General features: G+C 42.3%; 1 protein-coding gene and 1 pseudogene across 2 annotated transcripts in view; one reads left to right on the plus strand and one right to left on the minus strand.

The window, feature by feature from the left end:
* The first annotated feature begins 414 nt into the window (after nt 1-414).
* LOC114633994 lies at nt 415-979 on the plus strand (annotated as a pseudogene). Its single transcript, XR_003713270.1, has one exon. The product of XR_003713270.1 is annotated as a CXXC motif containing zinc binding protein pseudogene (transcript).
* Nucleotides 980-4,560: 3,581 nt separating this feature from the next.
* Nucleotides 4,561-14,102, minus strand: part of Mtfr2 (mitochondrial fission regulator 2) — a 15,518-nt gene continuing 5,976 nt past the window's right edge. The window contains exons 5-8 of the mRNA XM_028782613.1: nt 11,920-12,152; nt 9,298-9,661; nt 8,340-8,511; nt 4,561-5,346 (exon numbers count right to left, since the gene is read on the minus strand). Of these exons, the coding sequence (XP_028638446.1) occupies nt 5,341-5,346; nt 8,340-8,511; nt 9,298-9,661; nt 11,920-12,152 (775 nt within the window). The 3' untranslated portion in view covers nt 4,561-5,340. The remainder of the gene's footprint in view (nt 5,347-8,339; nt 8,512-9,297; nt 9,662-11,919; nt 12,153-14,102) is intronic.

A 14,102-nucleotide genomic window follows, 5' to 3' on the forward strand; every position in this document is an offset into this window, starting at 1 on the left:
AACATCCTCACATGAAGTTTTCTCTTCTGTAACTCCTCCTGCCTGCTGCTGGAACACATCCATCCCTTCATCCTCCTCTTCCAACTGTGTAGGTGTTTCAGTGACTGGCTGCCATCAAACTGAAATCTGATCTGTCTCATTGACAAACCCTGTGGTTCACAATAGGCTTTCATTAGCTAAGTGGTATCTGCCTCTTAACCTTAAAACTATACCACACAACCACCTGCTCTGCCTCCTTAAGTCTCCAGTCTTTCCCTGGGTTTCTTGTTGGCCATGGCTAGCACTGGATTCTCTTTGGGGGCTGCTTCAAAAATTAAATACTGATTCTAGGGCTCAGGGCAAAGCCATGATCTCAGTGTTGAGCTGGGAGGTTTTCTGTTCCATTGCGTCTAAAGTACTTAACCAGGCATCTAAATGAAATGTGGCAACTGTGGCGAGATTTCAGAGAAGCGGCAGTATACACATCTGATGGACAGTGTGGCACTGAAAGGAGGCCGAGGCAGTGCCTCCATGGTCCAGAAGTGCAAGCTGTGTGCACGAGAAAACTCTACTGACATTTTGAGCAGCACCATCAAGTCTTACAATGCTGAAGACAATGAGAAGTTCAAGACGATAGTGGAGTTTGAGTGGCGGGGCCTTGAACCAGTTGACTTCCAGCCCCAGGCTGGGTTTGCAGCTGAAGGTTTGGAGTCGGGGACCATCTTCAGTGAGATTAATCTGCAAGACAAGGACTGGACAGAGTATGATGAAAAGGCGCAGGAGCCTGTGGGGATTTTCGAGGTCACCCATCAGTTTGTGAAGTGCTGAACTGTCTGCCTACAAACTTGCCTGTAAGAACTAAGAGACAAAGCACCCCAAGCAGCAGTTCCCATGGAGGCTTCTCATCTCTCTCTGCTTAGCACCTGTCCCAAGCCCTCAGTCTGCATGCCAGGGTTTACCACGGTTCTAAGTCCCACCAATAAAGCCCGTTGGTGCCACAGTGCTGTGTGAAGGTGGTCTGAGCAATACTCCCTCCACAGTAGGAATGGACTCTGGAGGTCTTTGCTTTCTAGTCCCTATTCTGTACCTGATCCAGTTTGCACATTATATAAAGGCTCTCCAGCTCTTAAGCAACAGGCAGGTCAGCCTCCAGGATCAAAGGCATGAAAGCCAATGGCACAAAGGGCAGAGAAGCCTATGGAGGACTGCTGTGAACCCAGTAGCTCCAAACTAACACACTCGCTGATCACGGTGGCTCTCCAATAAACCCAGGCACCTCTGTTAACTGCTCATTTCACACCCCAGAGCTCATTCCAGAGCACAGACCAGCAGCCCACCTCTGGCACATATCTGTCTACTCCACAAAATTCCTGGCTGATGGCTTGTTCACTTGCTGTGATATTCCTGTCAGAGTCAATGTAAAAGTTCTTCCTTGTGTGGAATTATCTTCTGCATCCCCTGAAGCACCTCTTGCTGGTCCCAACTTATCTCCTGCTTCGAGACAACTCTTGAAGTCAATACAGCAATCAAGGCCTACTAAGTCTCGTGGAACCAAAGATCCCCACACAGCAGACAGAGCTGTTGAGGGCAGTACTAGGCAATGAGTACGTTGTGCCTTCATACTTGGGAAACCACCATTTGGAAAGCCTGTTTCCACAGGCTGTTTCTCCAGTATTCTACTGGAGTTTTTTTTTTTTTTTTTAAAGTTGTGTTTTTAAATTAAAAAAAAAAAATTAAATACTACACCCATACTGAAGGAGCACACACCACCAGCAATAGCAGCACAAGGTGGCTGCAGTGTGGACCAGGCAGAGGTTGGACTGGTTGTGCATATGATAGTGGTGGTTGTTTTCCCCCTGGGTTGGACCTACATAGAGTCTTGTGAATGCTGAGCAAGACTGAGCAAGTTATAGTCTCAGCCTTCTTTTCACTTAACACGGTGTCCAGACTGACCCTGGCCTCATTCTGTGGCCCAAGCAGATCTTGAGCCTGCAATCTTCCTGCCTCAGCCTTCCTGGTGGCAGCTACAACTATAGTTCTGGATCACCAGACCAAGCTAGTTTGGGGATTTGTTTTTGGGACAATCTCCTGTAGGCTGAGTTGCCTAATCTTCCTATCTCTCAAATTCACAACCACATCCATTTTAGGTCTAGTCCTGATACTTTTAAATTCACATAAAGTCCATTTTGACAAATGGGATGCCATGTGTCAAAAGAGTTCCCAAAGTCCAAGAGTGAGATGCACCAATTATCTATCAGGCACTCTGGGTTTAATCCCAGCTGTACTACTTGGTAGAAACTGACCTTAGGTAAGATGCCTAAGTGGTATATACTCCACTGTCTTCATCTACAGAATGGGGATAACTCTTGAAAAGCTGTGCTAAATGAAGTAAATTATATACCTACTGACTGCTGGGCATAGACGGAGTAAAATGAGTAAGACCCAGTTCCTATCCTTAGAAGGACCTGGTGAGACTGGGAAGAGCCAGTCTAGGAAGCAACTATTCCAACAGATGCAGCAGCAGAGAGAAGCTTATGCCAAAGGGATAATGTCTAGAAGCTAGGACAGGGGTCCTCACAAACAAAAAGACACAGGGTACTACCTGTGTGTCCTTTGGTGGACCGGAAGTTGCATGCTGCTCTTAAGCATGACTGAAGGACTAAAGCCACAGGGAATGGCAGATGCCATAGGTGGGGGAGCTTGTGAGAAGCTCAGACTGGAGGCAGACTGCCTGGGGTTAGAGTTATGGCTGGCATCTTACAATAGTATAATCTTGGATCTAGTACTGACCTCTTCATTCCTCTGAAAAGGGAATGTAATGGTCTCTATGAGGAAGTTATGGGACAGATTTAACAAATGAAAGTTTGTTAGAGTACACAGTACAGTGGCTAATACAAATTAAGTGTTCACTGTCTAAATTAAGTGTTAATCAGCTGTTAAGATTAGTCATCATCTAACTTCAAACAGGATTATGGAAGCAGAAAGCAAGGTATGGGCTTCCAGAGAAAGCTAGCAATAGCAGTCTTGGCACAGTCCCCTAGCTACCAGCTGCTTAAAGCAGAGCTAAACTGAAGGGTCCTTTGGGAGGATAGCCAGGCAGGTACCACAGGATGAAACTCACCCAGAGGATTACCTCAGCATACCTGACTCCATTATTACTTAATTCCATGCCCTAGTGGGTAGGTCTAAAATTATGATGCCACAGTGAGGGTTAGAGGTTGACCCAGATGCTGGACTAACACCAAGGAGCATGAAGATGACCTTTTACACAATTGCAATGCATGCAATTATAATGCATGTATCAACTCTAGTTACTCAGTATACAGTCTACCACTTTACCATGATAAAGCTGAGAAACACTGTACCCATATTGTTCACAGTAGTCCCTGTGCTGCTCCCCAGCAATAAACTAAACAGCCACATTGTAGCTTTAAAGTGGGGGTAACTCTACTGCAAGCCTGAATGTTAACAATTAATGCCACTTCCTGCCTTAGTTACTGACTTTTAACAAACATCTATTTGTGGTCCAGCAGGATGGCTCAGTGGGAAAAAGCACTTGCCGTTGGGTCTGACAACTTGAGAGTGATCTTCTAGTGACCAAACAATTCTTGACATCTGTCCCGCAACCTACACACTAAGTAAATAAATAGTGTAATTTAATTAAAGCTATGTGTCGATCTGCTGGGGGAAAGCTGAATTAGCTTACTGGTGAGTGACCTAAGATATGTCAAGGATATGCCAATTTATAATTTATGACTGCCCTTTATACAAGCTGCACATGCAATTAATACTCAGTCTAACCGTGTTTTATCAATGACATCTAAAAAGTTGTCATTTGGCTGTGGTTAACAGCTGGTATCAACCTCAGTGTGCTCAGTATTGGACTTCCCTCTAGTGGTAAATATAGAAAATTACAGCCTTAAGGTATTTTTGACTTTCAATTTGTTGCTACACTGCTTTCTTACACACTATCTGTAAACTGTCTAGAATGCCTTCAGTAATACCGCACAGTTAAAATAGGTTAAAATTGTGTAAGTGTTTACATTGCTTCCTATGGTTAGAACACGGATTGGAAGATTCATCTGCCTGGCTTCACATCCTATCTCACCACTTAACTACAGAGGTCCTGGGAGGCCCAGTTTCCCATCTGCTGAGTGAGGCTCCCAAAAGGCTACACCCACGTTATTGTGGGGACTACGGAGTCAATATTATGGAAAGCACTAAGATTAGCCATAAGTGCATTCAAATTGAAGACCCTGTTGCACAATGGGTTTTATATCTAAGTTCTTTACAATAAAATTTTGATGAGTGATAGACAAGTTAGGCTTCTCTGACAGCAGAGCACCTGGCAGAGTGGGTGGGTGCTGACCCCACTCACACAGATGCCACCTCCTTGCTCCCTGGGAGGGAAGCATGCAAACTTATCACATTAGCACAGATGAGGAGAGACTATCTACTGAAAACAAATTATGTGTTTCATTTGTACCCCCTAAGAATTTCTAACTATATAACCACCTCTCACAAAGAAATCAGACTTCATAAAACACTAAGAATATAATATAAATTGTTATAAAACTCAACCAAGATCAAAAGATCCATTTATTTTATAATATACTTACAAAAAAACAAAAACAAAAAACAGGGTGCAAACATAATAAAGAACAATGGGAACATGCCAGCTGTCTGTATACAAAGCCAATGTGCATGAAACTTATCAAGGGAACACACCAGCCATCTGTCTGTGTGTGCAAAGCCAGTGCGGATGGAATTTATCAAGGGTCTATTTCTACTTGCAGTACTTTACAGTCAAATAATTTATTACCTCAGGAAGTTTTAGAAAGTTCAACCCTACATGACTAAAACTTTGACTATCTTAATAAAAAAACATGACTATCTTAATAAAAAACAATCATCATATTCTGCTCACTAAAAATCTGCAAGTTGCTGAAGGCCAAATAAACTGTATCACACAACTCACAAGACTGAAAGGAGCCTCAGTAGCAAGCCATAATTTTAGGAAACTCACTGAACCATGTAATTCATTTTCAGTAGCACTCACATAAAGTGGGGAATCTACACACCCAACTCTCTCCAGTAGCAGATAAATGCCACATCTTGAAACCAGGGGCAGTATTCTTAAGTGTCTTCCTCGGGCTGGGTGAAGATAGGTCCCAGAGTACAGCCTGATCACCCTTACAGAAGTGGGAGTTCTCTGACAGGCAGTGAAGGATGCCACATGGCACATCTGGATCTGTCCTTCCAAGTGTCAGCACTGCGTTTGCTTCTGATACCCTGGATAACTGCTTTCATATTATCACTCCTTCCCTTAGGTCGCTGACTTTCTGTTGGAGAAATGTGACATCAAAACTGAAACAAAACAAAAGTTTAACACAAAAATTACTAAAATGTAAAAACAAAAATGGTGAGGGGAAGGGAAGGGGGAGGAGGAAGAGGAAAAGGGAAGGGGGAATGAGCGAGAAATCAGGAAGGCAGACGAGGACTGGGTGATCCTTAGAGACAGCAAACAAGGGCAAGAATGTCAGCAGCTGGAGACTCAGGGAGCTGAGGGTGCACTTTGGCTCACCACTGCAGTCCAAGACTGGCAGCCACTGAGGGGCGTGCACCTCACAGCAGGACTGCAAAGACGCACAAACCACTCACCTTCTGAGCAAGCAATCAGAAGACACCCAAAAAGGGTCCAGGTTCCCACAATTCCCTTTATAAACATGTCCCCTATGACTTGAGGCCTTTGTAGTACCTACAACACTCCCCAAGTTAGCACCATGCTGTGAGTACAGACCTCTGGGGGGTACCACCCACATTCAAACCAAAGCAGGTTTCAGGCACCAGCAGTCCCTACATCCAGCCTGAAACTAAGAGCTCCTGAAGTAAATGAAAGAATGCTTCTACAGTGCTCATGGGCAGTAGCCCCAAGGCAGACAGTGCCTCAGTGGGTATAGACACCAGCCTCCAGGCATGAGGGTGAGCTGGGTCACCAGAGCCTACAAGGTGGGGTACAGAGAACTAACTTCCACAAACTGAGACACACACACATAATTTTAATTTATTTTTTTAAAGAAAGTACCAAAAAACAATGAGCAAGCATCAAACAGTACATTAGAACCCAGTGAAGCTTTCAGTGATCCACTACCACTGAGAAAGTCTTCCTGTGGACACTGTAAACATTCTGTAAACAGCTTAGGAAAAAACAACAAAAAAAGATTACTATGTGCTCACAACAGATGCACAACAGCAAGCATTTTTGTTATTGCTTGTTTTCCAACTATCTCCATCTAATATTTGGTTAACTCGGGTAGGCAGAACACATAGCTAGGCATCCTTATCTTTCAAGTAACAAAGTGCTACACAAATGTTAGAATTGAATACTTACTTCAGACACAGTTGCACACTGAAGATGCAACTAGTATTCCCAAGGAGAACTGTTTGCTTTCTCTGTTTTGTTTGAAGGGCAGGTATTTTGCTAGTTTGTTTTAGGGTGCTGAGCATCAAACCTACCATTTCATGCATACTAACCAGGCATGCTACCACTTAACTAGATCCCTAGCCTGGAATTATCACATATATAAAATACCATTATGAGGCAACACCTGATTACGTGCACACAGTGGCAATCTGATGGACCATAGCTACGGTACAGTGGCCTTCCTGAAAGAACACACCTCCCATAATATTGTGCTATCTGAGCAGCTGTAGGCATTTCTGTTTTCTAGCCTCTCTCTGCTGTGGGACATTCTTTAGTGCTAGCTACTGACTTTAGATGCTGTCCCTCCTACAGACCCGTGGATCACAAGGCTCATTCTTAGGTCTGAGCTCTGCTAAATGAGTATGAGAATCACCCCCTAAAGGGTAATACCATTTCATGGCTCCATAGACACCACTCTAAAGATACTTCTGATTCTGGCCAGGCATGGTGGCACAAGCCTTCAACCACAGCACTCAGGGCACAAGAGACAGGCCTGCTCTACAAAACAAGCTCTGAGCCAATCTCGGGGGGAAAAACATAACTATAATCCTTTTGCTTTTTTAACAAACAGGGTTAACATTCCTATACTGGCTGGTTTTGTGTGTCAACTTGACACAAGCTGGAGTTGTCACAGAGAAAGGAGCTTCAGTTGAGGAAATGCCTCCATGAGACCCAGCTGTAAGGTATTTTCTCAATTAGTGATCAATAAGAGAGGGCCCCTTGTGGGTGGTGCCATCCCTGGGCTGGTAGTACTGGATTCTATAAGAAAGCAAGCTGAGCAAGCACGGGAAGCAAGCCAGTAAGTAACATCCCTCCATGGCCTCTGCATCAGCTCCTGCTTCCTGACCTGCTTGAGTTCCAGTCCTGACTTCCTTTGGTGATGAACAGCAACGTGGGAAATGTAAGCTGAATAAACCCTTTCCTTCCCAACTTGTTTCTTGGTCATGATGTTTGTGCAGGAATAGAAACTCTAACTAAGACAATTCCATTCAATAATCCATAATATCCTTCATACTTAACAGCAAAAATACTCGAGTACTGCCAGGCGGTGGTGGCGCACACCTTTAATCCCAGCACTTGGGAGGCAGAGACAGGCGGATTTCTAAGTCCGAGGCTAGCCTAGTATACAGAGGGAGTTCCAGGACAGCCAGAACTACACAGAAAAACCCTGTTCGAAAAACAAAAAACAAAACAAATACTGGAGTGCTCACATCCAGTATGGTTAGGCTGAGCCTATTACACAGCTCTTCTCTAGTTACCCAAAATTTTTAAATTTCTCATTCATACTGCAAATAGCAATACCAATTTAGCACCTACCTAGCATAGACCATCATACATCTGTGGTTTCCTTTCTTTTTCTTTTTTTTTTCCTTTTTAGTTTTCAAGACATGGTTTGTTTGTGTAGCCCTGGCTATCCTGAATTCTATTCGTAGCCCTGGCTGTCTTGAACCCAGAGATTCACCTGCCTCTGTTTCCTCTCAAATGCTGCAATTAAAGGTGTGCACCAGTGTGTACCACAGCCACCATGCCACCGGGCTGCATCTGTGGAGTTTAAATTGTGTTTTGTTTCATAATATGAAAAACAATAATGCAAAATTGGCAAGGAAAAATATTACCATCAAAACAAAAACAAAACTAATCACTAAACCTGTCATGGAAACTACTCCCAGCACTTGAGAGGCTAAAGCAGCAGATTTCCCAAGGTTCCAGCCCAGTCTGGGCTACCATGTGAGATCCCACCTCAAATAAATAATAGAAAACAATCCTGTATCCCATATATATATATACATGTCAAGAGAATCTGTATGCCAAGTTCAGTCACAAGTTCAGTCACATACTTGAGAAAGTAAGCTAAGGCTTCACTATCACAACTCACCCTTGAAGTTTCTGGACTAGAAAATGGAGAACACTCCCAAGATCTATTTTCTTTGTCAAAGGAATCATCTTGAAATGCAAACTTCTGCTTCAGGGCATTAGATATTAAAGACACTGGATCCCATTGTGAACTCTGTCTTTTCCTCTTCTGAATGGGTCTACCACCTGGTGACCTATTTGTAAATCAAGAAAATCAAACACGTTAAAACACTGATGCAATTTTAGCTCTTTGTTCCTAAACACAGCAGGAATGTGAGCATAATATATTATAATCTAATTAGTCCTTAAGAGATTTCTGCTATTAATTAAGAAATCTAAAGAAGGGCTGGTGAGATGGCTGAGCAGTTAAGAACTCTGGCTGCTCTTCCAGAGGTTCTGAGTTCAATTCCCAGCAACCACATGGTGGCTCAGGACCATCTATAAAGGGATCTGATCGGCTAGCATTTAGGTGTACAGGCAGACAGAGCACTTCTACATTTAAAACACACATAAATAAATTAATTAAAGAAAGTAAGGAAGAAAGAATAAATGAACTAAGAATTCACATCAGAAAACCAGGAGCCACGGACTGGGGCCTCCCAAAGCCTGTGTGACCTGAGTTCCTCATTTTCATTGCTCCAAACCTTAATGTTTAACCTTCTAATTTCCCACTGTAGCATTCTGTAGCTAGACCAATGGAACTTTCCATTAAATGGTAACCAACCTCAGAGAAAGCAAAATGTTGGGTGGAAGGAACTACTGTATTCCTATACCCCTCAGCACAAAGTATAATTAACAGACCAAAAACCAGTGAAGTATGGTAAGACAAGAAACACTCAAAGAAAGAACTAAGCGTAGTTGTCCCCTGGAAGGGTGGCCACAGGGTGAGGAAGAGTAAGAAATATACATCAACTCCCATAAACAATTTCTCTGAAAAGCTGATAAAAGTTCATTGCCTTTCCCAAATTCTGGTGACATACCTTTCCACAGGCCGAAGTTTGACTTTATGCATATCCTTTAGAACATCCAACATGTTTGGAACATCACAGACTCCCTGGCTGTTTGAATGATGGCTATCATTGGTCATCTTAACACCTGAGAGCTGCCTTTTCACTTCAGTAGCCAAACTACCTATGTCACGTGAATTAGCAGATCCAGGTTGCATGGGAAGAGCACTTGGAGGCTGCAGAGAAAATGGAGGAGGAGGAAGAGGAGGAGGAGGAGGAGGAAGAGGAGGAAGAAGCACCACACTTGGAACATGGTCTGGTTCCATACTCAGCCCAGTGATCGCTGATGATGGTGGCACTTGCTCCATGCTGGTTCCATCACTTAAGTCAGTGAAGCCTAAAGAAAAAACCCAAAAGCACACACAATTCTCTAGCATAATATACAAAGCCAGCAAGAGTAGAGTCAGTAACAATCCTGTAATCCTGCTAAATGTCAACAAGTAGCCAAGACAGCAAGCAAATCCATGTTAGTCACCCTGAGGAGCATCCACCAGAAGTTTCAGTTCATTTCTAATCCAGTCAGGATGTACCATGGTGTATGCTAAAGGGTACATTTTAAAGAGGAAATAAATTGACTTCTAGAAATTCATAGAAAATCTCAACTTCATTTTCCAGTTTTAAAAGCAAAGCATTAACCACATGTAGCTAGAAGTGCTCATATTGATGTGTGCACTCTACAATGACATTTGAGAAATAGGCCTATGGCTCCACAGGCGACTTCCTAAAATGAGTCACCTTCTCATAAATCTGCTCCTAAAGAGGTGTGAGTAACATCCTTGCTTCAAAACAAAGAGTATATTCATGTATGATTATGTTTATGTATCTATATAAAGTATTAGGTGATTTAACTATATAAATTATAAATTATACTGTAGCTATATGCTGTGTGTATTAGTGTACTGTATGTATATGTGTATTATGAACACATAGTATACATGTAAAATTTTAGTAATCATATTTTCACTTAGCCCCTAACAACCAAATCTGATGTGAAAAGTTCTCAGAACCTATATTCCTTAAGTCTCATAATTTCTAAAATTTACTATTACTTTTAATTATGTATGAGGGGTATGTGCATGTCAGCACAGGTAGTCACACAGAAGTTGGACAGAAGAGTGTGTCAGATTCCCCTTGAGCTGGGGTTATAAATGGGTATGAGTCACCCAACATAAGTACCAAGGAGCAAATTCAGGTCCTCTGGAACAGCAATAAGTGCTCTTACCCACTGAGCCACCTCTTTAGAACCTAAAATTTTTATGTTTAAAACAAGATGCATCTCCAAAAGCTTAGAAAAAGACATCTGGAAAATATTATTCACCTGAACCCAGTGAGGGTATCATCAAAAACTGCAGCCAAGCTGAAGAGCAGGCTCAGCAGATAAGAGGCCCCTGGCTGCTCCTGCAGAGGGCCTGAGTTCAGCTCCAGAGCACCCAGGTCACAGCTCATAACTGTTTTAACTCCAGTTCCTGAGGATCTGATGTTCTGTTCTAGCCTCTGCAGGCAACAGGCATGCATATGGTGCACATACATGCAGGAAAACACATACATGTAAAAGAAAATAATTTTTTAAAAATTACCTAAGACTAGGGGTTGGTTCAACTATTAAACTGGTTCAGTTCCCAGTGCCCACGTGGTGGCTCACAACCACCCATACCTCCAGTTCAGAAGATCCAACGCCCTTTTCTGACACCTGTGGACACCAAGTACATACATGGTGCACAGATATCTATTACAGGAAAATATTCCTATACATAATCTAAAAAAAAAATTAAAAAAAAAAACTAGACTATACACGTACATGATCTCAAACCTATTCTGCTCTTTCTAAACCGTGCATTCTTTCCATTTTAAAAATGATTTATGGGGCTGGAGAGATGTCTCAGTGGTTAAGAACACTAGGTGTTCTTTCAGGGGACCGGAGTTCAATTTCCAGAACTAGTTTCAGGGAATCTTACACCCTCGCAAAGACATTAATGGAGGTAAAACACCAATAAACAGAGGATAAAAATAAATCATTAAAATTTTTTAATAAAATGTGTTCATTAGTTTGAGGGATTTTTGTCTTGTTTTTGTGTTTCTGGGAGGTTTGCATGCAGTCCAGGCTAACCTCGAACTCTTGTGTTGCTGCAGATGGTCTTGAACTTTTAACCCACCTGTGCCTACCTCCCAAGTGCTAGAATGAAGGTATGGCCAGCTGTGCCCTTTTATTCGATGTTTAATCTCAAAGCGGTATGCAACTGAACTACATCCCCAGCCCTTATTTTCCGTTTTTGAGATATGGTCTCACTCTACAGCCAAGAAGAATGGCTTACAACCCAAGGCAGTCTCCCTGCCCCAGCCTCTTAAATGCTGGAATTACAGGCATGAGCCGCTATGCCTTAGCTGAAGAATTAGAAAAGCTTACTTAGAAGTCATGACTTCTTAAAACAAACAAACAAACAAAATGATCTTCAGGAGTACAGCTAGCTCTTCTTTACCCCCTTGGCTTACATCAGGCTTTTATGGTGCATTTATTGCTGTCTTACACTCAGAATGCCACTGACTTGAGGGTCAGCTCAGTATCCCTCCAGTAGAAACCAAAGTACAACTACTTACCAGTCTCTCTGCGCTCTCTCGGGTCCTGCATGGCCACAATGGCAGCAATCTGAGCCCGGAGCAAGGCCAGCTCATCCTCCAGGGCAGCTATCTTCACTGCAGCTTCGCTTACAGGCAGGTCACCTGCCACTGTTTTGTTCTGTCTGAGAGCAGGGGATGACGGGTCCCAAAGTAGTTTTGAAGGATGAAAAGGAGCAATCTTCCCTTCCTCCTTCTTTTTCCACATATTATGTCTGTGTGAGTAAAAAGAAAAAAAAAAAAAACACAAAGGGAGGAAAATTTTCAAACTGAAAAAGAAAATTCCAGTGCAGTATCGTGGCAGCTTTAATCCCAGCACTCAGACAGAGACAGGCAGATCTCTAGAGTTCGAGGCCACCCTGTCTACAGAGCAAGTTCCAGGACAACCAAGGTTACACAGAGAGAGAAATACTGTCTTGAAAAACCAAACCAAACAAATCAGGGCTATAGAGAACAAACAAATGATGAACAGTACACACTGCTCTTAGGAAGTTGCTTAGTGTTTTGGTTTGTTTTTGATCTTTTGAGGCAGGTTCTCATGAAGCTCAGGCCAACCTGGCTCCCAGAATCCAAGTCAGTTGGCTCAACTCCAGCTCCAAGAATCCATATCACCTGCACTGGTGGGCACACACTCTCTCCCCTACCATATACATATAACAAACAAGCAAACAAATAAATCAATGAATAAACTGTGAGGAAAACAGGCTGGGGATGTAGCTCAATACTGAGTGTTTGTCCAGCATGGACAAGGTCCTGGATTTACCAAAATAAATAAAATCAAAATTTCTCTTTCCTCTGAGATGGCCTCCAGACTCACCAAGAAATCGAACCTCGTATTATCTACTTTCATATTCACACATAGAAAACATGTTCAATCAGCAGCATGGAAATGAGAAAATGAACTTGTCCTTAAATTGTAGGTCAAAAATGCTTACCCTCTAATTGTTTTACCGATTAACTTTTAACAGTGCAAGTTTATTCAGAAATCCTACATAAGCTTCTGAAGGGCCTTAAATTTAAAGGACTATATTAGGGCCAGTTTATATCTTCTAAATGTTTGAAAATTAAGAAAACAGTCTGGCACATAATAAATTTAGCTAGAATCTTTGACTAACTGACATTCCTGATGGTAATAGTTTCCATTTAAATATTCTAACATATAAGTCACCACTTCCTAGAAATATAAATACATCCAAAATTTGAAATACAGTCCACTTCAGCATTCATGAAGTCATTTGTTTCAGAACCCTGAAGACATCACAAGTGAACAAAAAAGAATTCCCCATGCAGTATTATATACAAGCACTAAACATCCAGAAAACAGAAAGGATGTGAAACCTTCAAGATAGAAGTCACAACTCACACAAAGGCAAACCCATTAGAACACCTGGTGACTTCTCAATGGACGCTTAGAGAGCCAAAGAGCTTGAAGCAGTGTCCTCTAAGTCCTAAAAGACAGCCTCCCACATGCGGCAACATTAATTGGACTCAGTACATTCTACCACACAAATATACACACATATACACACTCACACTTATACAAACTCAACACACCCTCACACTCATGCTCACTCAACACACATACACACTCTCTCAACACATACTCATACATATACTCACTCAATACACACTCATTAACACACTCATATACTCACTCACATAACTCACACTCTCACACATACATTCACACACTCAACACACACTCACATATACACACTCCACATACACTCACACTCCATATACACTCACACACACACACTCACACACACAACACAAATACTCATCCACACTCATCCACACTCACATAGGACAGTGTGAAACTGGAAGAGGACAGAGGAAGAGCTGGGTGGGAGAATAAGGGATGGTGATCTGATTAAAATAAAATACATTTATGTACAAAGGGGAAAATCATTTTCAAAAATTTAAATGCAAAAAAATACTTTTAAAAATATATACTAAATGCCAGGCAGTGGTGGCGCACGCCTTTAATCCCAGCACTTGGGAGGCAGAGGCAAGCAGATTTCTGAGTTCAAGGCTAGCCTGGTCTACAGAGTGAGTTCCAGGACAGCCATATACAGAGAAACCCTGTCTCAAAAAACCAAAAAGAAAGGAAGGAAAGAAGGAAGGAAGGAAGGAAGGAAGGAAGGAAGGAAGGAAGGAAGGAA

Source organism: Grammomys surdaster, unplaced genomic scaffold (genome assembly GCF_004785775.1).
Source record: "Grammomys surdaster isolate TR1022 unplaced genomic scaffold, NIH_TR_1.0 806, whole genome shotgun sequence".
Classification (NCBI taxonomy): domain Eukaryota; kingdom Metazoa; phylum Chordata; class Mammalia; order Rodentia; family Muridae; genus Grammomys; species Grammomys surdaster.